General features: G+C 43.2%; 1 protein-coding gene across 1 annotated transcript in view; it reads right to left on the reverse strand.

The window, feature by feature from the left end:
- Nucleotides 1-24,561, reverse strand: part of PHLPP1 (PH domain and leucine rich repeat protein phosphatase 1) — a 244,809-nt gene that overhangs the window by 27,136 nt on the left and 193,112 nt on the right. The window contains exons 9-12 of the mRNA XM_014573530.4: nt 21,731-21,826; nt 16,209-16,364; nt 2,159-2,359; nt 820-982 (exon numbers count right to left, since the gene is read on the reverse strand). Of these exons, the coding sequence (XP_014429016.4) occupies nt 820-982; nt 2,159-2,359; nt 16,209-16,364; nt 21,731-21,826 (616 nt within the window). The remainder of the gene's footprint in view (nt 1-819; nt 983-2,158; nt 2,360-16,208; nt 16,365-21,730; nt 21,827-24,561) is intronic.

A 24,561-nucleotide genomic window follows, 5' to 3' on the forward strand; every position in this document is an offset into this window, starting at 1 on the left:
GATTGACAGCCCTACTATTTGATCTTAAATATTTTCTACTTGGATAGTTAGCACATGACCTATTAGAGTTCCGTATTATGGCCTGGGGAAAAAAGAAATTTTCCTTTACACAAGGCAAGCAATATTTTCCTGAACACATTCAGTTGTTGCATGCCTCCAAAAACACACTCACTGAAAGGATAGGTTTGTATTACTTATTTTAAGCAACACAGAAATTTTTAAAAGCTGTGTGTTCTTGAGCTAACAAATCTGAAATATGACTGTTGATTGAAAAATGATTTGCCAGATCTTTTCTCTTCCGGAATACTATCACTATCCCTTAGGTCTTGCCTGCTCTATAGCTTTTAACAGTATTTTTACACTACTTAGTGATATGGCTGGCTCCAAATATTGTTCATTTCCATACATGGTTACAAGTATTGACTGATGTCACACACAACCCGGTTACAGGAAAAAGATTATTTTGCGAGAAGGCAGGACCTGCTAGAAGTCCCTGGTTAGTAGGTCCTTCCTTTTTGTCATTCCAAAGTGCATTCCTCTTGTTCTCTGGCACAGTATCCTACTAGGCAATAACAGTTACCCAGATTTTCGCAGAATGTAAAACTCTATAGGAGTTGGCCAGGATGGCAGATTTGAATTCACATGCACAAATGGTAAATGTCTCCTGTGACAGAAACCTATGGGGACAACTCAGTCTACACACACACTGTACTGATTGTGCAGATGAAAGTCTCATTCTTGAGGCATTTACCTACACAATTTCTAGCATCCATTCAAAATTTTTGGTTTTTTGTTTTGAAAAGTGCATCCATTCCATACCTTTATTTCAACAAGTTGCATGACTTCTGGGAAGACTTCAATGCAGTTGGAGTGAGCAATCACAGTATGCATCCGTCTACAGTTCATAATGGTTGTTGGAATGGCTTTCAGTTTGTTCCCGCTAATATCAATTTCTTCCAACTCCTCAAGCTTGGCCATTTTACTATGAAAAGGAAGACGGGAGGTTAAGGAGCTTTTGTATATATACTTTTAATTTTCATCTTAGAAGTGATTCACTTTTTCTTTTATTTGTAGGCCCATACTATTGTAAGAGATCAGCAACTCCTGTCCCATCATGACACGTCAACAAGGTTACAACGCAAGGTCTCACTTGTTCTCTTTTGTGTCGCTAATTTCTCAATTCAAAAAATTCCTGGTGTTTATTTCTATTTTATGTTCAACTTTTTCTCTTTTTGAATATTAGTTTTTTTCCTTCCCTGTTCTATGTTGTTTCCTTATCTTTCCCCCTTGCATCCTGCTGCCACGCCCTCTTGCCGAATGCTTGCTCAGTTCCCTTCATTCTGTTGCTCTCTGCAGAGCAACATGGATTCTCACACTCCCCTCCATGTGTTACTCCCTGAAAGCAGTATGGTAGGGGGGAGAGGCATTTAGTGCCCTGGTGCCAATGGGAGAAGGGAGAAAATTTGAAGGAAGGGCTAAGACGTGAGATACCACTGTCCGTAGCCTGGCTGTGCAAAATGTCATACCGGGATAGATAGGATGCGCTTTCTGGAAATGGGTGGCATTCCCAGGTTTACATACTTAAGAGAAATTCACACCCTACTTTGATCCAGAATGTAAGTGCAATAGATAATGCAGCATAGCCCTTCCTAGAGACACAATCAGAAATGACATTTTGTTTTAGCTTACTTCACTTCCAATACACTAATGTGGAAAAAGACACGCTTATTCTGTACTAAACCTCCACATGGAGGACTCTTCTGGAACAACAATTTTGCCATGCAGGTAAAGCCTCAATATATGTGTAGAAAGCAACCAAGTTATGCTAACCACATGGGAAAGAGCTTTCTCATTTCTAGAACGTGGCTGAATATGTTGCACTGATTTTCCTTGGTTGAGAAAAGCATGCATATTCTCTAGAGATAAATGCACGTATTAACACACAAAGTGCATGTGTTCCTGTGTACAACATGAGAGCATGTAGTTACACAGTCAAGTGGCAACAGACAAACACTACTTGTTCAGGAAACGTGCACGTGAACTTACACAAATGCAACACTCCAATTTGTAAACAAAACCTTGTTATGCAAATATACGCCGTGTCTTCCTCTTAAGACTACTTTCTAATTAAGACACAAGCAGCACTAAGTTACCTTACCTTGCAGGAAAGCTCTGTAACCGATTGTAGGCCATATGAAGGATCTTTAGGTGTGGATGGCCTGTTAACAAGGGCACACATTTATCTGTGAGGTTGTTATTGGTCAAATAAAGTTCCTGCAAGATGCTGTTGGTCTCCTCAGACAGGGTGGCTGGAGGGAGTGTTTCGAGTTTGTTGGCAGAGGCATTCAAGCTTCTCAAGCTGCAAAACAAGATTGTACATGTACTTAGGAGTTACTGCATTGTTCATCTGTCTTCATTTATCAACACCACCACCAGAGATTTACAGAATGGACACATTCAGCAGCAGCAAATTGCTGGAAGTGGTCAGAAGACAGTATAGTTTATAGATATAACATGTCAAATTTTATTTAAACTGTTAAACAGTAAGACTTTGCACCCTTGGATTAAAAAAGCATTTCCTGGTACTCATTGGACCACAGATGGCATTTCTAATGTGCCCTAGGAAACGCATTATGGAACCACCATATGCTTTACAGCATTGACAAATTGATTATACAGACATGAAAAATAAATAGTAACGATATACTTGGCAATAAGAGCTGGGTAGCTTAGGAACTGAGACTTTTCACTTCCAGGTTGTTGTTTAAAATCTGACAGACTCAAGATGTAGTTATTATTATAGATTTGCTTTGTAGCCTATGTGGAACAAGCTGGAAGTCTCAGTTTAGTTCTCACTGGATGAGTCTTACCCCCAGACATGCCTCTTCTACCCGAATTATTTCTGCAGTCCTAGCCAAGAGGCCCAGGACTGAATAAACAAGAAAACCGAGTCCAAGCTTTTTGGAGGGACGGAGGTTCAGTTGACATCATTGTGGAGAAGGTTGCACAGCCTGTGCTTTGCCTATAGTCAAAGAACTTTTATTTGTTACACAAATTTAGTGCTAGATTTATTAGGAATGTGAAAGTTTAACCGTGAACGGACCATTTACACAGTTACATTAAGGCCTACTCCTGAGGAGGCAGATGCCCCTCCAACTGGTGCCTCTGTATCAGAAGCAGCAGCGTGGGGGGAGCAGGCGGATGCCAGTATGTTCAGGAAGCCGGCTCTCAAGCGAGCTCTCAGGGAGCTGTCTGACGCCTTGTATGTAACAACTGAAATTTTCAGCAGTTACATGCATTTTAACATCCTTAAGAGCGGTATGTATGGCAAACAGATGTATTTCTTATTTAGATATTTTGCAAATATCACAGATATTTTACAAGATAAATGGAAGAATCTTTACCCCCCTATTTACTTCTGCAAAGACGGTCTTCAGGAACACATTTTGCTGAAGAATGAGAGTGTGCTGGTATACTGTGTCCAGCCTTGAGACAAAACTGGACTGTCCTTGTCAGTTAATGAAAAATGGCAGTTGAAACAGTCAAAATTATTTTCAAGAAATGGAATATCAGCAATGTTAACTTGGTAAATGAGAAATCATATCAGCCCCCATAAAACAAGGGAACAAAACACAAATAAAAAAATATATATAATATTTGTGTTTGACTGAAGAAGCAGTACTGACTGATTCTAGAGGAAGGTGTGAAATATTGATAAATCTTTCTCTATCCATCCAGCCACATGGGGATTCACATCACTCATTAAGGCTTAGTAATAAATGAAACTGATTTCCAAGAGAGTTCACAGCTGCAACCTGTTGAAACTTGTCTATGGAAAAGAGGGTTTGTTTACGCACTACAGAACAATCACACAGAATGATGAAGATTTAAAAAGTCTTTCCTTGAAAACAAACTCCAGGAGCTCTAAAGAACTGAAACTAAGTTAGCTAGTTTACACAGATTCCAGAGCCCAGTAACGCAGAAAAACACAGTTTAATCATCAGGCTCATTTTTTATTCGCAGCTGCTGCATGATTTGATGGAAAAAAACCTGCAATTGCAATTTTTTTTTTATTTAAATCAAACCGCCTCCCCCCTCAATCTCGACTTCCTCCTTTTTCAAACAAAGGTACACTATCTGTTCGAAATTGGATTACAAAGCTCAGGCATACTGAACCAATCCTATTTTACTTTACTAAATCACAAGAATGCACAGCTAATACTAAAATGAAATAGCTTATTTGGCAACATCATTCTTTTAGTCTTCTCTTTCCTCCACTGTATTTTATCAGGTATGATCAAGCACATTCTCGAATTAAAGGTGCTGTTAGTGATTTAACAACATTTACAAAACCCGAACATCCTGGCAACCATCACCACTGAATGCTCAGTCTTAAAATAGTTGATGGTCCTCCCACTGCATAACCACTCACTTCCTTGTGCTGCACTACTACAGTTGGAATCTTTAGAGCCACTCAAGCTTAATCCCATTGATATGGAAGAGACATCTGGCAATTCAGCCTTTTTGGGGAAGGGGTCTCAACCCTTCGCCTGCTCCAACACAGTCCTGGTCATTTTCAGAGCATAATTCCAGGCACGCACATTTGCAGAAGCTGTAGCAGAGGAGGGGATTCCATGGGAATCTGACTAGCGCCGTGGAGCACAAGTTGTGTGCTTTTTGGGGGATCATGTTTTGCTGGCTTAAAGGAGTAACCAGCTAGTTTATGCCACTTCTTGTAACTTGCAAACAACCTACACAGAAAACAAAGCAGAGAGGCTAAGCTATTTGCACACAGCAATTCTATGGCAGGAGAGCTGATTGGAACTCAAGTTTCTGTTTTGTGGTAAATTTTAAAATGTCAGAATTTCCCATAGAACAAAAAGCTGAACATATTAAGGTAAAAATGTTTCAATAATATCAAAACATAAAACAAAATGAGTACATATATTTATAGTACAGGCAGTCCCCGGGTTACGTACAAGATAGGGACTGTAGGTTTGTTCTTAAGTTGAATCTGTATGTAAGTCGGAACTGGCGTCCAGATTCAGACACTGCTGAAACTGACCGCCAGTTCTGACTTACATAGAGAATCAACTTAAGAACCCCAGGCGTCCCCAAGTCAGCTGCTGCTGAAACTGATCAGCAGCTGATTCCAGGAAGCCCGGGGCAGAGCAACTCTGCCTCGGGCTTCCTGTAGTCAGCGCTGGTCAGTTTCAGCAGAAGCTGACTTGGGGACGCCTGGGGCAGAGCAGCTGGGGTGCTACTGGACCAACCCAGCAGCACCCCATCTGCTCTGCCCCAGACGTCCTGATTCAGCCGCTGCTGAAACTGACCAGCAGCGGCTGAATCAGGACCTGGGGCAGAGCAGCTGGGGTGCTGCCGGGTTGGTCCAGTAGTGCCCACGGGCGCTGCAGGACCAATCGGCAGCGCCCCAGCTGCTCTGCCCCAGAGTCCAAAACAAAAGCCTGGTCTGCAGGGGGGGGCACACTAGCTGCGCCCCCCCCCCAGCAGACCAGGGACACGGGGAGCAGAGCCGCAGCGGGGTGCCGCGCCTCTGAGGCTTTGCTCTGGCAAAGCCTCAGAGGCGAGGGACCCCGCCACCGCTGCGGCTTCAGTCTGGGTGCCTGTGGTCTGCTGGGGACGGCCCCCAGCAGACCACAGGCCCCCGGACTGAAGCCGCAGCCGCGGGGGGGTCCCGCGCCTCTGAGGCTTTGCCAGAGCAAAGCCTCAGAAGCGCGGGAACCCCCACTGCTGCCGCATGAGACCCGGTGCCTGTGGTCTGCTGGGGACGGTCCCCAGCAGACCACAGGCACCGGCACCCAAGTGGCAGCAGCAGCGGTTCCCGCGCTTCCGAGGCTTTGCTCTGGCAAAGCCTCAGAAGCGCGGGAACCCGCCCGGTGCCCCTGGTCTGCTGGAGACGGTCTCCAGCAGACCAGGGGCACCGGAGCAGCTTACGAACGGGGCTTTCTCGCCCCGACTTTCGGGGCGAGAAAGCTCCGTTCGTAAGTGCGGATCCGACGTAAGTCGGATCCGCGTAAGTCGGGGACTGCCTGTATATTAACTAATATTTAGCACACAAGTCAAAAGGAAATAATATAAATATTTTCTTTTACTGTCATTTTGATCAAAATGAAATGAGAAAAATTCAAGATTTTTTTCCCCATCAAAGTTGTTGAAATAGACGAAACACTAATGAAACACCGATTTTGACAAAACTGTATTTTCAGACGAAAAAACCTATTCCTTTGAAAATTCTTCAACTTTATATGTTTGAGCCAGGAACAGAAGCTAGAGTCCTGACCTTTCGTGCTCTGCTTTGACTTTGCTACATTTCACTTTCCATTATTTAGTGATTCCACACCCAGGGCTCCTCTGTGTCATCAGAAGGCTGGCACAGTCCTTCCCCTCACCTCAAGGTTGGGATCCTCAATTCTATGCCCATTTGTTCGGTCTTCCTTTCCTTTGCTCAGTGGTCACCAACCAGGAGATTGGAAGCTACTGGTAGATTTGGGAGCCTTTGACAGGTGACCCTGACAGGTTTGACTGGGAGGCTGTCAAATGCAGGCACCCCATCTGCCCCTCAGCACTGCGATGCTGCTCCTGCCCTCTGCCTTGGAGCTGCCCCCAACCCCGGGAGCTTCTTGCTTGCTGTTCAGGGCACAGGAAGAAGAGGAGGGAGTGCTGATGGCAGAATGCCCCTCCCTCCACCTTGTACCCCATCTCCACAGAGTGGGGGGGGGGGCAGGAGTGGAGAGAGTTTGCTCACTGCTTTGGGGAGTGGTGCAGGGCCAGAGTAGGGGTGAGCCTGCCTTAGTTTCCTGTGCCACCACCCAGCAGCCACATGTGGTAAACAGTGCCCAGCTGGAGCCTGCATTCCAAACTCCTCCTGCCCCCCAAACCACTGCCCTAGCTCTGATTCCCCCTGCACCCAAACTCCCTCCCACAGCCTGCACCCACACCCCCTCAGGCTCAGCTCAGAGTCCTTCCCACACTCCAAATCCTTTAGCCCAAGACCATAGCCTGAACCCCCCTCCCCTGCACTCCCAACCCTTTGCCCCCATCCTGATAAAAGTGAGGGGGAAGGGCAGATGGAGAGAGCAGGAACAGGGTCTTGGAGAAGGGGCGAGAAGGAGGGGGGGCAAGAGTCTTCGGGTTTGAGGTAGATCCTGGATTGCACTTAAATTAAAAAAGTGATCTCATGATTAAAAAGGTTGAAGACCACTGACTTCATACAACAGGGTTTTTTTTTTAAACTTGAGTGTAACAAATTACAGCTTCCATGTTTGTACGTGAGATCAGATTTTATGCTTTTCATTTCCTCCCTTCTTCCACCGTCTGCAACTTAGATCAAGTACATTCCCTTTAAAGACAATACGCAGTCATACAGAAAAGGATATATCATGTTAAACAAACTACATTTGGATTTTTTGGAAGGTATGCGTGTATGGAAAACTTTAAATGGAACTAAGAAAATTTTGAAAGTTCACTATTCAATAACATTCCTCTTCAGAAGCGGTCATTCCAAACTGACACTGGTTTTGGGACATTGAAGTATTTATAAAAATGAATACTTTGCCAACAATTTGTAAACACATGCCCAGGTATAAAAGGATAATATACTCAGAGCACAAGGATTAATGGATGGATGGAATTAACCAACATTAACTCAAACCAACATTAACCAACATTAACTAGCTGTTCATAAAATAAGTTCATAAGCATTCACGGATACATTTCCATCATGCTAGGTCTAGCCAAGACTATCTTAAGGCTAAGGTTGCACTAGAGGGCTCGCAGATACGTCATGGTAAGCTCTTGTGTATCTACCATAAGCCAATGGGAAAGACCTTTCCTGTCAATTTGATTTATCTATCCCCAATGAGTGCCAGCAGCTGTGTCTGCAAGAGACTCTCTCCCGCAGACAGACCTGTCCACATTGGCATTTAAGCCTGTAATTTATGTTGCTCGGGGGTGTGTGACTTATTCATATCCCTGAGCAACTAAAGTTATTATTGTCGTAAGCGGCAGTGTCAACATAGCCTGAGTCCTTAGGATTCATCCTCAATCTCCACATGGGTTTGGCATTGCTAGCTACCATGTTAGATTTATTTCATGTTTCCTCCTGCCCACTAAAGCCGCAGTGCTGGGAATTCACTTCAACTTTGTCTACACTCTGTCTGCTTTAACACAGTGTGATTGCTGCTGCAACGCTGAAACAGACGTCTCCCAGCACTCCAGGTAAACCGCCTCCAGTAGGTGGCTAACAGCACTGTCCGGGTAGCTCCCACCACTGGAAACCTGTTTATGTTGGCGCTTTACAGCTCTGTAATTTGCTGTGCTTGGGGGTGAGGTGGGGTGGGATGTGGGTGTTTTCAACCCTGAGAGAGAAAGTTACAGTGAAGTAACTTGTAGGGATGTTAGCATATAATCAGTTAAATAATTAACCAATATATGCCTGTCTTATTGGTTAATCCTAACCACTACACATACACCCTCCCTCTTCCTGCCTCTATATTACAAGCACTGGCTTCACAGAGCCCTTCTCTTCCCCCCCGCCCGCCGCTATATCAGAGGCAGCAGAGTGGAGGTGTGGGGGAGAGGGGACAGGCAGGAGCTGGTACAAGCGGGGAGTTGGCTTTTAAACTGGGTCTCTGTGTGTGCTCCCTCCCACAGAAGCAAGGGGGGGGGAAGAGGAGAGAGTGCCCGTGAGAGTCAGCCAGCTCCCTGAGAAAATTGGCTCCCACCTGTCCCACTAACCCGCATGTAAACGTGTAACCACTAAAAACTCAAGTGGTTACACATTTACGTAAAAACATGATTGTTAACATCCCTAGTAACTTGTCACTGTAGACAAGCCCTCATATACAAGCACTGCCATCTTTCTAGTGCCTGTATTCAAAAACTGTCTCATGTGTCTGCAAACATCCCACTCATCACTATCCCACTCATATAACTATCTGATGGAACTAGAATGTCAAGAAAGCCTAGTTGAAACTTAATTGTTTTCACTTCAGAATCTGTCCACATATTACACCACAAGCACATGAAAAAGTACATCATCAACACAAGAACTTGATTCATCAACCCTCGTACATACGAGAATACAATAGCAAGGAAACATGAAATAACAGGGTTTTCTTAAAATCGAAGTCACTGGCAGAGACAGGAATTCTGTAGCTTTGACAAAGTACAAAGTTCCCTTTGGGGTAATAAACATTCAGCTCCCACTGAAATAAGTCCCCTTCAGTTTTATAAAATATTAGGCAGATACCCTTGATAAAAGATCACTTTAAAAAAAAAAATCACACAGCAAGGCAAAATATAGAATTCTCAGAACACAAAGAATAAGGATAGGAATTCACTAATTCCCTCAACATGTGTGCAGTTTGTGTGTTAATTACTGTAACTAAATGAGTGATTTCATCTTGAAAATCTACTTACTACATGTGTGGCAGCAAACTTCAGTTACGACAAATTAAGAGGTTCTAAAATATTTCTACTGGCGTCTAGCTGTATTGTGTTCAAGAAATAAAATTGGATAAAAGAACCCTCAAATGTATACAGTACCTTTCATCCCAAAGTATTCTGAAGCACTTTATAAACTTCACAATACAGCTACCAACAGAGCACAACATGATAGCTGTTTAGAAATGCAAAGCTATAATATGGAATTGTTTAAAATAGCTAGGTAAAAAGAATGTATGCAATAAAAAGAGGAAATTTAAATTAAAGCAACCCTTTTTGCCTGCAAACATTAACATATTCAGTCAGAGGCCGTATAGCTGCAAAGAACTGCACAAAATTAAATGGAGACCAAAATAATCCAGGCCAATATGTACTCCAGGTAATAAGATTTCAGATAATACAAAGTTAGTTAAAAGGAAGCTTCCTTTTCTATCTGCAAAAATGTTCTCAATATATAAACATCTAATCTAATCCCATCAAAAGCACAGAAATGAAATGAAACCAAGTTCCATAAAAAGGAAAAATCAGGGAAAATACTAAATTAATGGCAATCTTGCAGAACCAACCAATTCTGGCATAACAATTCTAACAGACGGGTGGGGAAAAGTACATCCCCGATTCCGAGAAGAATCATCCTCCCAATGGACCAACAAATGCACACTATCAAAAAGTCTAATTTCTGCCTTAGCGCTTGCCATTTTTTCCTCCTCTCTCTAATTCTCTTATTCCCTAATCCTCCATTGAAACTGCCTGCCCATCTCTAGAGTATCTGTTTTGGATTATCACATTCAGGAAATGACACAGGAAGAGAGGGGAAGAAGATAATACTATGATAAGTTATGTGTGTGCAGAAAACTTGCATCGACCATTCAATGTATCATTTCTTCAACCTCATACCCATTCTGATACAAGCATTACTGAGCAGGCCTGCCAACGGGGAGGCAGGAGGGAGGGGACAGGGTTACAACTGTCCTGGGACCCTGCAATTCAAAAGGGCTTGGGGCTCCTGGATGCCGCAGGCCCTGTAAGTCACCAGCAGAGCCCATGCCCCAGGCAATGCTGGGGGAGGTGCGGTGAAGTTTGGGTGCCACTGATGGCTGGCTATCCTGCCCCTTCTGCCCAAAGCCACTCCCTGCTGGGGGGTGTCCCTGAGCCATACACCCTCTCGCCCCCCTCTCACTTTGCCCAAGGGCCCGGCAAGTAATGGAAAGTGTTATAGTGTGACTCAGTAGCTACACTGACCTGGTTTGGGATCAGCATGCAGATGAAGCTAAAACCGTACATGTAAAAGGAACACATTTTGAACAACTAGCCCACATATATCAGTCGTCCTTAATAGAGACCCTACCCCCAACATCAATCACAGTACACACAGCTGTAGGATCCTAGACTCAACGCTGACACGACAGGCTCCAACAGACCAGCTGCGCAAAGTGCCCTTTCCCACCCACAGCTGGCCAGGAGCCAGCTGGTCAGGGTGACTCGTGTGTGCGCGCATTCACACAGGCTTGATTGCTGCTACAGGTTGAAACACTCTCGTCCAGCACCCTTGTGACCTGACTGGTGCCAAAGCAGAGAATTTGCTGAACCACAGGAGGTCGATATTATAGCGAGTGGGTTTCTTTATTTTTAGGTCACTGAGGTGAATAAATGGAGCAATGCTGCTTAATAATTATGTATGACTGTACTGAGACTCCCTATCTAAGCCTACGCCTAGCCAACATAACAGACCAAACATGCGTCATGGCATTACCAACACTTCCACTGTTTGTTGGGTTCTTAGACATTTGGGGATACATCAGAGTATGTAATAGCACAGGACATAGAACACAGAGCCAGGACTGGTAACTGAACAAACTTTACATGACTGTGGGAAAAAATATCAGTCATAAAAGGACAAAAGAAATGAGACCAGCAGCAGGCTCCCAGCTAATGGGAATGCAAAGCTAGTGCTTGGGGTAGGGACAGTGAGCAGAGCCCTGTGTGCTCCTCCCCCCCCACTTAGGAGCTGAGCTTGCTGCCGGCTGCTTCTGAGGTGCAGTGCCATCTGTAGTGCTAGGAAAGGCAGGCAGCTGCCTTAGCACCTCCACTGGTCACCTGATCAATGAGACCCAGTGCCTGACATTCCACCACCCAAAACTGGGTCGCAGCCCAGAGTTTGAAAACCGCTGTGTTAGTGAGACATGAATTGATTATCTGCCAACCTCTGTAGTGCTCAACTCGGCCAAGAAAATTCCTACCAATATGATCAAGAACTAAATTGCCAACAGTATATTCAGAAATAATTGTCAGGGGAACTTAGTTTCATAGATGATTCCTCAGGACCTAATGGTCTAATACAGTGTGTCTCAACCTTTTCTTTTTTTTTTTTAATATTTATATATAAAGTTCCCCTTTTAAAAATATATATAACTACCTCCAGTACTTACAGTTTTCAGACCCACCTTTTTCTTCTACCATTGCAACATATTTGTTTAAACAACTTAATTGTAGCCGAGCAGGCAATGAAATTTTTGGGTGTAAAAAGTACAAAAATAATAAAGTGCTGTGAAACTCAACTGAATTTTTGTTTTTTCTCCAGATGTCAGTGTGTTGACGTTCCCCCCCCCCCCCCGACTTCTCTTTAGTACCCTGAGGGTACAAGTACCACTGGTTGAGAAACATTGGTCTAATAGACATAATGCAAGTTTCTCTACAATCACAAATCTGATACTATAATTGTTTAAAAATACAAATCTAACTTTAATGAAAACCAGTGCACCTTATTCCTAAACTTTTGCTAATTGAGAATACTTTGTTTTTCTTTAAATTTTGTAGGTGTTTGAGGTGGATGCCTTTAAAGGTTTGCTGCAAAAAAAAAAAAAAAAAAAAAAAAAAAAAACACACAAAACACCACACCCACCCACCCAACACACACACCCAGTTTCTTCTTATTTAACTGGAAGTGGTATTTTCTAACACTCACGAATGTACTGATTTTTCTATTTTTCAATCAGATGCTGTACAGACCCTAGGGTTGCCAGGTGTCTGGTATTCACCCGGACAGTCTGGTATTTGTAGGCTCCATCCAGTAAAAAACAAACAAACAAAAAACTAGGAAATACCAGACATTTCCTGTTTCCCTTGGACGGAAGCCCGGCAGGGACAATTTCCCCCTGCCACATCTGACAGGGGAGTGAGGAGCGTGGCAGAGCCATAGTGAAGGGGGGCAGGTGAGGGTATTTGCTGGGCGCCATTCTAGAGGGGCACCAGGCTGCGGTGGGAGCAGAGCGCACACTGCTCTGGCCCACATGACCAGCAGAGACCTGGGAGTTGGCCACATGATGCCTCCCTCAACACCAGCTGTGGCCAACCCACAGCTCGCAAGCTCTTGCCCCCCAAAAGTGCAGCTCGCGAAGCTGCTTCTGTGCCCCCCCCCAAATGGCCCCTATCCTCCACCGGCTCCACTCTGGTCCCCGGCTTCCCTGTGCTTACCAGGTCAGAGCTGCAGGGTTTTTAAAATGGCACCGAAGATAATGGCAGCCTTTTTTTTTTTTTTTTTTTTTTTTTTTTTTTTTTTTTTTTTAAAGAAAATTGTTTTCTTGTTTGACAATTCTGTTCTGGGGGGCTTTTTTTTTTTTTTTTTTTTTTGGATTAACAACTTTGGTCTCCCTCTTCTACCCCGACAGAATTTTTTCTTATGGGGGGGGAGGGGGGAGAAGAGGGTTCAGTATTTTTTGTTAAAACCATCTGGTTTAACCCTAGTGCACACTACAAAGACTGTTAAAATTAAGCACGCACGTCAGACCCACTAAATCCAAGGATACTTGGCATTAAAGAAAGATTGAGAGGTCTATGAGCTGTTGCACTTCTATTATCTTCCACTGGAGAATATCAGACTTTGTTTGCATAGGATTTTATCTCCACAGACTCCTGGATGGAGGTCTCTATAGCTGGGGAAATTAAGGCCTGCCAGGCCATAATGATGATTTGCCCAACATGATATACTAAAGGAAGATGGTAGCAGGGCTGGGACTTAGGACAACTGTGTTTGGCACCCACTTCTCTACTTTAATTATATGGTCACAGAGTGAGACTGCCCTGAAAAGCAGTTTGACTGAATTTCAGCCACATAATTCTTTCCATTAATATTTCTGGAAACATTATGTGAAAAGGCGTTTTCCAGACACAGACCCCAGTTCACACACTCCAGTGGAGCAGCAGGGAGCTCACTAGAAGATCAACCAGAATATCACTTTTAATCACTATTTAGCTACTCATCTGCAAGAACATAAGAACAGCCGTACTGGGTCAGACCAAAGGTCCATCTAGCCCAGTATCCTGTCTGCCGACAGTGGCCAGCACCAGGTGCCCCAGAGGGGGTGGACCAAAGACAATGATCAAGCGATTTGTCTCCTGCCATCCTTCTCTAGCCTCTGACCGAGGCCAGGGACACCATTTCTATCCCCTGGCTAATAGCCTTTTATGGACCTAACCTCCATGAAATTCTCTAGCTTCTCTTTAAACTCTGTTATACTGTAGTCGGATTAGCTGATACACCCAGCAAGGTCTACATAAATGAGTGGAGCTGTAAAGGTGATAATTTCAGATTAGACAAAGCCTGTGTATCTCCTGCAACAATACTTTACATTACCAGCATGTAAAGGAGAGCAGAGAACTATTTTTACACTCTTTTATGAAGCATTAGGATGTTTAGGTAGCAGAGGGAAAAAACCAAACTGGAACAAGGACCTAAAACAGATGTTAGCACGCAAGAGAAGAGAACATTTGGAATCTGTCATATAAATTTTAAATTCTGAATTTTCTTCTGATTCTTTATTTCAGTCAAATATTTTATGGTAGTTGTTTTTGCAGTTAAGTTTAGGGTGTCCATGTTAGGATACAATCTCTACACGCAGCTTCTCTGTCTTGCCATAAAATGGCACTAATCTGCATTCTAGATTAACAGATGGTAAATCTAATTTAAAGGATTATTTCCACACTCTCCTTTTCAGAGATGTGTGTAGCTTTCTAAAACTTCTAATTCCCCCTCTCTTCCCCCTGCTCCCCCTTTTTTTTGCTCTCTAAGTTTGACTGAGTAGATTGTCTTTCTTTTAAAAAAAATTCTTGAGCAGAAATGCATATTCCTGTTTGTTTTTTTAATGGATCTATTCTTCGAGCATATATGAAAATGTCTGCAGAGTTAGGCTCTATGTTCATGCAATGTTATGTTTGAGATTTTAGATGTACAAAAAATATGAAGTTTAAGTTGTCATCCTGCATCGCCAACTATTAATCTGTACTCTTACATTACAAAATACAGATAATATTTTGCTTTACTATAAAGGCTACTAAATTTACTACAATAAGTTACAGTTCCCATGGTAGCCATAGCGTTAAGTTTCCTAACTTGTATTAATTGTGTGTTTGGTGGTTTTAAATGTCAATCATAATATTGAAAATGTGTATTGGAAGGAACTAGCTGAGCAAACCTGGCATGCCCTCGGTGCTGAATATAGAGGACATACAACAATACTAAACACTTTTAAAATCAAAGCTATGTTTCAGCTCCCAGCACAAACACATTTGAAAGATTCTTTAAAACCATGAAGAATGAAGTTCTATGCCTGGACTATTCGAACAGAAGAAACCCTTCCTAATGAAAATTAATCTTTTGGCATTACACGTTTTAATTTAAAGAACACATTTTCCCACAACAAATTATTGAAGTTTGGAATTTATATCCAAACTGCCTCTCCAAACAAACCTATAGGATTATAAAACTCACAGAACAAAGCCTTGAAAATAGATTTAACAGGAAAATACTGACATTGTCTTCACAAAAGATTTATAGCATACAATAACGGCATCCCTCTGTTTCAGTACCAATATTTGGTAATTAAGATTTGTCTAAATAACAGTGAAATTAACGGTTCCATTCTCCACCCAAGGAGAATCAGTGGCATGCATTCTACTGTCAGTTAAAAAAACAAACTAAACAGCATTGTATGTCAAGTTATTTGCAGCACTGATGACACCAGTAAGCCTATGACCATTGTTCAAGCACCAATGTACAAGAAAATATTAAAAAAACTAAGCAAGGTAGCCCCAATTAAAGGCTTCTAAGTCTGCTACACTCAGATGCTACAAAAAAAAAAATTAATATTTCATGCTTCTAGACCACATACAAATTAAAGTACATTTTGAAACATATTTCTTTAGTTTCAGAAACAAAATTACAGAGGCATATGAAACTGCAGTAGAGAAATGAAAGAAAAAAATAAATCTGGTGAGGTCACCAAATAAATTAGTGGCAGTCAAAGCCATGAACATTTCATAAGCGGGAACAGAAGAAACTAGCGTCAGTTATTTTGACAATCTTATGACAGGTTTTATTTTGTTCGTAAGAAAATAAATTTTGGCTTTTGATTCAGGAAGAAGCTTCTGCACTCTTATATTGGGTCAAAATGATTATTTAGAAATTACTAACATTTGGGAATGTATAGCCAAAAAATACATTTAGAGATCTAGCTACATGCCAAGTGGTACAATTGGGGGCTTAGTGACAGTACAAATAAGAACATGAGAGCATAAAACCAGAATAAAACAATTACTTCTGTTTTAGTGGGATAGACATCTGTTCTTGCCACAGAAGGCTCATGACTTTGACTTGCAGTTTAAGGACCCCTCAGATTACTCTTTTCAACTAAGAAATATATGAAACAGGTTCTTCATGTAAAAACAAGGTGATTTGTTTTAGTTACCTGTCAGCTTTCAGAAGAAGGTTTGATGGGAGCTCGAGAAGCTGGTTGTGTTGCACATCAAGGACCTCCAGTTGTGTTCTTTCAAACCTTTCCGGTAGCCTTCCTAATTGGTTATGTCCTGATAGAAGCTTACGCAAACTACTACTGCAAAACAACCTTAAAAAATAAAATGTCAAAAATAAATACATCTAAATTAGATAAGGATACCCTGAGAACTACTACTTCATAGGGGACTTAAACTTGTTTCAAAAAGTAGTTCATAAACTGATTAGCAGAATAGAGTTTTAAGAATACACAAGATCTTATAACTTCCCACACCGCACCAAGCTCTTCAAAAAGGGATCCATGTTGAGAGATTTGGGAGAGGAGAAGTTGGGACCTGTCAAGGAAGAGTTATGGGATCTCTCCACAGTGTGTCACTGTGGAAGTATGTAATTAAAAGATGACTTCACAAAACTGCACCTGTGGGATCTCTTCAGATAATGAAGGATTCAAAAAGTGAGTAAACACCATCTCCCTTGGAAAAGTTGTAGTACTATTATACTCATGTGCTGACTCATCGTCCACTGTACTTCCCCTCCCACCTCCATTTTTATTTTTGTTAATACCAGACTAACATAAAGCCTTCTTTTCAGTTCTACTGGGAATGAAATTTATCTAATCGGCTTTTCTATCTTGAGCTTTTACAAGAGCGGACGGCCCAAAGTTCCCATCATTGCCTTTTTTGGGGTTGGGGTTAGGGAAGGGAAAAAAGGAGGGTTGTTTTGATAAGCTACAAGCCAAAATCATTAATTGTTCCCATAGAAAACTGTTAAAGGAATTTAGATATTGGGCCTAAAAAGCCTGGTAGCATAATCTGATTGAGTTTCAATTTTAAACAGGAAAAAATAAATCAAACAAAAAAGATTATTAAATCGGCCACCTGTCTCGTGCTCCAGTAATGAGACATTTAATCAAAAGATGATGATGCCCCTTGTTGACCTTGCTTACAGGCAAAGAATCACATATTACTCAGCATCACAGTGGAAACCTACCTCTCTGTCACATGAGACTCATACACTTGAAAAGAATTCTGCTTTCCCTCCCAACCCTAATCCATCAACTATTATTATGCAATTCCATTGTAGGTCACTGGGCGAGTGCATCAAAATAATTAAGTGTGCTGGCTTTTCCCTTGACAGAGGCGGTGAAACACAAGTGAGCACTAGTATCAGCAGTTCAGGAGGAGGATGGCTTGCATTACAGGCAGTCCCCGGGTTACGTACAAGATAGGGACTGTAGGTTTGTTCTTAAGTTGAATCTGTATGTAAGTCGGAACTGGCGTCCAGATTCAGCCGCTGCTGAAACTGACCGCCAGTTCTGACTTACATACAGAATCAACTTAAGAACCCCAAGCGTCCCCAAGTCAGCTGCTGCTGAAACTGATCAGCAGCTCATTCCAGGAAGCCCGGGGCAGAGCAACTCTGCCTCGGGCTTCCTGTAGTCAACGCTGGTCAGTTTCAGCAGCGGCTAAATCAGGACGCCTGGGGCAGAGTTGCCCGAGCTCCTCCGCGGCTTTGCTCTGCATCTTCCTGGTCTGCAGACCAGGGAGACGCAGAGAAAGCCCCAGAATACACGGGCGGCAGGACTGCGAGGTTCCGCAGTCCGTATACTCTGTGGCAGCCCCGTTCGTATCTGCGGATCCGACATAAGTCGGATCTGCGTAAGTCGGGGACTGCCTGTATATAATGGATACAAATCAGTATCACACTTTCACTGGCCAAGATGACTCAGCAATAGGGATAATTCTCTCAAATACATTTTGAAACCATTTTATTTTAGTAGTTTTGTTATGCTTTAACTCACTTGTGTTTTCAAATGCCTCCTACAACAGAAAAAGCATTATGGAATTTTCCTTCTATTTTTTTTGTTTCGCATAGGCATGCTCAATGTTGGCAGCATAAAACATTTTAGCAAATAACTAAAACTGGTCAAAAACAACAAAAAAATCCCAGGCCCCACAGAAAAAAAACCAACAACTTGGAAATAGTGTGTGTCCCAAAATAGGATGGGATGTGAAAAATTTAAAGTTTTTGGTGGAAGCTAAAGAAAAAAGAAAAAAAAATCCAATTTGGGGAACTGAAATGGAATTTTTGGCTTGCTCCTTGAGCTTCCTGAGCCTAGCATGCTGAGGGGACAGTTCTTTGTATGCTCCACTCTATTTTGACTGTGTAACCTCCGGCATGAAAAACTACATCTGTTATAAAAGGTAAAAGCAACTACAATCTGCTGCTGTTTATTCCAATTGGGTGGTTCTTTTTTATGCCAGTATGGAAACGTGTTTTTATGGTACTACAGTTCCTCCAAACAGCATGCACTTGATCCACCTAGCATGTTCTAGCACTGCTGTCCAATATGGAAACAAATCAACCACAAGAGAGGAGTAAGGGAAATGCTCCAAATACAGACTTATACCTAAATACAAGAGGACTTTGATACGGTTGACAGACATATGGGAATAGGCATCAAAGCTTGAATCCAAATCTAAAGGTTCCCTGAAGTTAGGGATGTTCACAGCCAATGTTTTGGGGTAGATCCATCAATAAGTAAAATATCACCCAGTCATCTAAGCATATGCTACCAGGAATAGCTATAGAGGTTTAAGACACTCCCTGGCATTTAATGGGATGATATGAGAAGATGCATGTTGATTGTGTTTTGGAATAAGGATGTTAAATTGCATTTAATCAGCTAATCGAGTAGTCGATAGAAATTCCATCAACTACTTGATTAGCCGAAAAGGGGGGAACTGCAGAGCCACAGTGGGGTTAGCTCCTGGCCCCGGAAGCTAACCCTGCTGCCACTCTGCCTTTTAAATGTAGTAAGAGCCACTTGGCTCTTACTACATTTAAAAGGCAGAGGTGCAGTGTCTAGGACACAAGCTGGGAGAGCTGAGTCTGGGACCAGGCACAAGCCAGGACAGAGTAATCCTGGTCCCCTTCTGCACCTCTGTCCCCTCCCCATGGAGATGGTGCTGTGGGGAACTGGCTTTTAAGCCTGTTCCCCACCCAGCACCGACTCCTGCTCCCCCGCACTCCTCTGATACAGGCAGCAAGGGAAAGCAGGGGAAGACGCGATCAGTCAAGTAGTAAGTTGACTACCTGACAAGCCTAGGCTGATCAGGTAGTCACCTACTTGATTAGTCACTTCCATCCCTACTTTGGAGCCACTAGTTTCAGCCAATCATTCATCTCCAAAGATGCCCTTTTTATATCTTAGCTTTTGCTGTTACAAAATACATCAAGTGAAAGGCAACTGAATTTGTTTTTCTTGAGTGATGCAGTTTCAGTGGATATGAACAAGGAACAGCTAGAGAATTGACAGATTTATGTTCGTTTGCTAGCTGGCTCAAGTCATCATCGATCATTCCTTTCAGGCTATACTATTCCTTTCAAGCTATACTTCTAAATTAATTCTGCCTTTTCTTTCTATTCCTCACTCTAAGTCCTCTGTTTACATCAAAGTTCTCTCACCTGGACTAAAATAATCTCCTCTCTGGCTTCCCTAACCCTCTTCTTCACCAAGTAATCAACACAGCACCAAAAATCTTCCCTCGTTTCATCCCCTTGAGCTGCTGCAATGGGTCTTTTTCAATATAAAGTTTAAATCATATCACCTTTTTAGATTGCCCCTCATACTCCCTCCCCAGTCACTTCACTCTTCACACCTGGCCTGTGTCTTCTCCCATGTTCACCCTGTTTTTTTCTATGCTGCTCCCTATGCTATGTATAACACTTCCTGTGAGTCACAGGTTTCAACTTTAATTCCTCCTCAAAACCCACTTTTCACTTTGATTTCAAAACTGACTTCCACTTGTGTACCATCTAATTCCTGCTGTCTTAAGGTGATGTTTACAAAAGGCTAGGGGGCTGCACTTGTCAACTCCCCCCGACCCCGGCTGCTATGCTCGACAACCTCCCTCCCTCCAATCCTCCAAAAATCCCCAGCCCTCACTGATGTGGCCCCCAACTGAAACACCGCATTCCCATGGTTGAGGGACGGGCAGAGAGGACTGAGGTTCAAGGCCTCAGGCCAGATTTATTCTTCTGTGGTTCAAGCTCTGGGGTGGGGCCAAAAAATGAGGGGTAAGTGTGCGGGACAGGGCTGCCAATGGGATAGGGATTATGGTGCAAAATCTGGACAGGGAGTGGGGTTCAAGAGGGAGTGAGAATGCAAGGTCTAGACGGGAGACAGGGTATAGGAGTGGGTGAGGACACTGAGTCTGGCTGGGAATGAAGCTGCAGGAGCAGGATATCTGGCTAGCGGGGAGGTGCAGAAGCAAGGGAGGGTGCAGGAGCAGGGTGGGAGTAGGTGTCTGGCCAAGGAGGAGGGTGCAGGAGCAAGTTGGGAGTGTCAGGTCTTGGCGGAGTGGGTGAGTGAATGGGCTGGGGTACAGGGGCTGGGCATGAGGGGAGGGGGCCACTTGCTTTTGCATGGCTCCCAACACCGTGCCCCAGGCACTTCCTCCTGCTGCTCTCATTGGCCGGATTCTGGAGCAGCAGGAAAAGCCTCTAGGAAGTGTGTCCCTGTGCTGCTGTTCCCACAGCTGGGGGACAGGGAAGGGAAGTGGCAGCACATGAAGCCACTTCTAAAACTGGATCCAGCAGGGAGGCTTGGGGCTTATTCCCCTCCCACTCACAGGAAGCTGACACTGGTGCTTCAACCCCAAGGGGAGGAGGTGGGATGAAGCTGGAGCACCAGCACAGGCTCCCTGCTGCGAGGAAAGTGAAGGGGGTCTGAGCTGGCACTGCAGAAGAGCCATATTCGGCTCAGGAGCCATAGGTTGCCAACCCCTGGCATAAGAGGCGGAACTTTTGCAGCCAGAAAGCATAGTGACGTCATTCTGTCACCCACCAGGAAAAACTTAATTTTTAATATATATGAGAGAGATGAAAATGTTAAGATCTTTCTTCTCTTCCTTATCATTTATATTTTGTCTGTTTACTTAACTGTGGTGGTCATGGGCCATCTTTTTACCTAAGATTAATGCTCGTTGTCCAACCACTCACCATACAAACCTAGAACAGTCCCAGCCCTTTGTTTCAACTATTTGTTGAGTCTTATCACCTCTTAGGTGGACAATGTCCCTGGGGCAGGGATTGCTCTGTGTTTGTACAGCACTTGGCACCAGGGAGCCTGGGTTGGGGGCTGACGGGAGAACAGAATCAAGTTATAGTTTCTCAATCTATTACATAACATGCAAAGTTATGGTTGTAAAGATTTAATAAGCTTTCCTCTCTGAATAGCTGCACAGACAGCTTTAGAACATCTGTCTGGAATTCAAAGACACTGTTCTCTGTATGAAAGTAAAGAAGAAAGGCTGTGCTGAAGCTTATAGCATGATGTCACTCCACGAGGCAAAAATAACATCAACCGAAGATAAAGCCAGCTTGCCAGTCAATGGAACACACTGAACACTGAATCAGCGATTATTGTTGAATTGTTTATATCCCACATTGCATAACCTGGTCCGAAGGACTCACCGGGTAGGCAGTTCACATAGTTGATTGTGGCCAACATCCAACACTTCTAGCTTCCTGCTGTCACATACCCACTCAGGCAGGCTTTCCAAGTGGTTTCTATGGGGATGAACACAGGAATCAAATTAAGTTGTAGTCCTTAAGGACTACTACTAACACAACCACAAACTTTTATTTTTACTTATATGCATGCACGCACTCACAAAGCCTACTGCATTTACAGGTCCAATGGGAACCACAGATCTGCTCATGAAAGAAGAGAAAGCAGCCAATTATTTTATCAATTAAATATTTAGGGGAAGAGTAAGTTTTCAAACTCTACAATAAAAGTGTGCTGAAAGGTGCAGCTGGGCACACCAATATGGTGAATACTTTCCTCTTTGTAATTGTAAAACAACCAGGACAAGAAGGAACAGATTTAACATTCATCCTCAGCCTCCTCACTCATCTCCTGCTCTCCTGCCGAGACCGTACACCTCCAATCCCCTCAGATACGCAACTAGGCAACATGCAGAATTTATGATTAAGGGACAAAATTTTTTTACTTCATAGAAATCAACTCTCCTCTCTGTGTGCTCATATGCCCTTTGGATTTATTCAATTAGTGGTCTTTAACCAAAAAAGCTAGTAGTGAACAAGCCCATATCTTTACTGAAAAACCAATTACCTTAAAATATAATCACAAATTCCAAATTAATCAAACATATTCCACTAGAAAAAACAGAAGACACCCCACTGCTTAACTATATGCCAGTTTATTATAAAAAACCCACAAAAACCAAAGGCAAAAATGTTCTGACAACTTCAAAATCAAATATTCCCCAATATAAATTTCTAAGAAGTGGAGAAACACACACCACAAAACACCACTTTTCAGTAAATCATACTTACTTCCTCTTGCCAGTACATCAACTAAGCTTAGATACCTAATTACACTGATGTATGTTCTTGCACTTCTAAAAATTGATGGCCACAGCCCCAGGCTAGTTCATTTACTGCTGTGCTGCCATTTAAATGTTCAATAGCTTAGAAATGCTTTAAGCAGTTTTTATGAAGTTAATGGCACTTAAGTGGAGGTTACTGGCTGTATCTGGAGGTTCTTTGATATGTGCAGTCCCTAGCTATATTCTACACAGGGGTACACAGGTATACCATGCACCCAAATGTGTAGATTTGGGTAAGCAGTGGGCTAGGAATGGGTCGCAGTCATGGTAGCAGAGGAGGGCCAGAGAGCAGTTATCTTCGTGTGAAAGAGGTTAGGTGCAAAGGGAAGATCTTTGCTATATTCTACATCTCTGGGGAAGCCCAAGGTATGCAACCACAAATCCCTCCTCATTACAATACCTGCGGTCAAGCTTTTGGATGCTGCATCAACTGCATCCTGAAGGGCATTTTCACTACTAGCTTGCCATCCTCTACAACAGAGGAGAGGAACTGGGCTCTGGCCTCCAAGGAAAGATTGTCCTGAAAGGCTGAATACCTAGAGTGGTTATTATAGTTGTTTGGCTAGGAAGACCTGATAATTGGCCATGTGCAATGGCGAGCCCACAGAGGTGTCCTTTCTCCCCAGGAAGTCCCCTTGGAGTGTGATGAGATGCTTTTTAAATATTGAGAGCTACTAGGTTCTGTGTCAGCCATTAGCACCAGGGACTTGAGAGAAGGACAGGAGAATGGGAATTCAGCTTCCTTTTCTTCAACAAAATAGCACTTCTCAGCCCTCATATAGGAGGGACAGGATGCCTGGGTGTGCCAGACAGACGATCTTCCTACCAGTTCCAATATGGCCTAGTTAACAGAGTGAGCCACCTTACTTGGCCGTGGAGGCTGCAAAATGTTCAATTATCAGGGGCGTGGGTCTATGACTTCCTCCATCAATACCTGAAGGTGACTGGCCCTTATTCAGATAAGAATGATGTGAAGTCATTCTTCTGTAAGTCCTAGTGTTGCCTATGGCCATCTGGAGTGGAGGAGAAAGACAATGAGACCGTCTCATCTAAGGAAGAGGAGACTCCCATGGGAAGCGTTGGTACCTGCTGTCCCAGTTCAACATTTTTCTCCTCATACACCGATGGAACCAACTATTGGAGCTGATGTGTGAAGGGGGCAGGGACTGGAAAGACTCCGGGATGAATTCTGGATATCTGGTACAGAAATCCTACAGTCCACAGTAGGGTGAGAAAAAGGGGCCAACAGTTTGAGGGGTACCCCGTGTCATAAGAAACCACTGGTTCCTAGGAAGGACATTCTCATAACAGTAGCAATTCTAAATCCTGGCTCCCCTGTCCAGGCTTAGGTCTCTCTGTGGGGATGAAGGTGGGACTGGCACATCATTCTTATCTAAATCTCAAAATTATTCTTGTTGTAATGGTGAAGCTGTCAATACTGGGACGGTTGTAAATAAGATGGAATTTCAAAACACTATCATCTTCCAGTGTAGCTAAGTCCTCAAGAGGGCTAGGTCAGAAGAGGGGAGTTCTGATAGTCAGCACTGACAGTAACAGTAAATCTCTGATTTTTGGGAGGATACATCAGTACCACTGAGCCAAGAGCTGCACTTATGAACTATCATTCATAAGTCCAGGAAGAAAGTGTCTTTGGGGTTAGAAATTGAGGGCTCTGTTACCTAAATGTGCTTGGATGGGCAATGCACGTTTGGTGAGGCTGATGTACAGGGGGACAGGCTGTCTCAGTATAGATTGGAGATGGGCTTTCATTCTCCATTAGGTATTTTCTGAGATAAAGTTCACAATCTTTGAGTTCAGTAGAAACGAGTGACAAATGCTGCACTTTACAGAAATGTGTTTCACCCACAGAGTACAGGCAGTGTTGCTATT

This window comes from Pelodiscus sinensis, chromosome 2, assembly GCF_052426305.1.
Source record: "Pelodiscus sinensis isolate ZL-2025 chromosome 2, ASM5242630v1, whole genome shotgun sequence".
Lineage (NCBI taxonomy): Eukaryota > Metazoa > Chordata > Testudines > Trionychidae > Pelodiscus > Pelodiscus sinensis.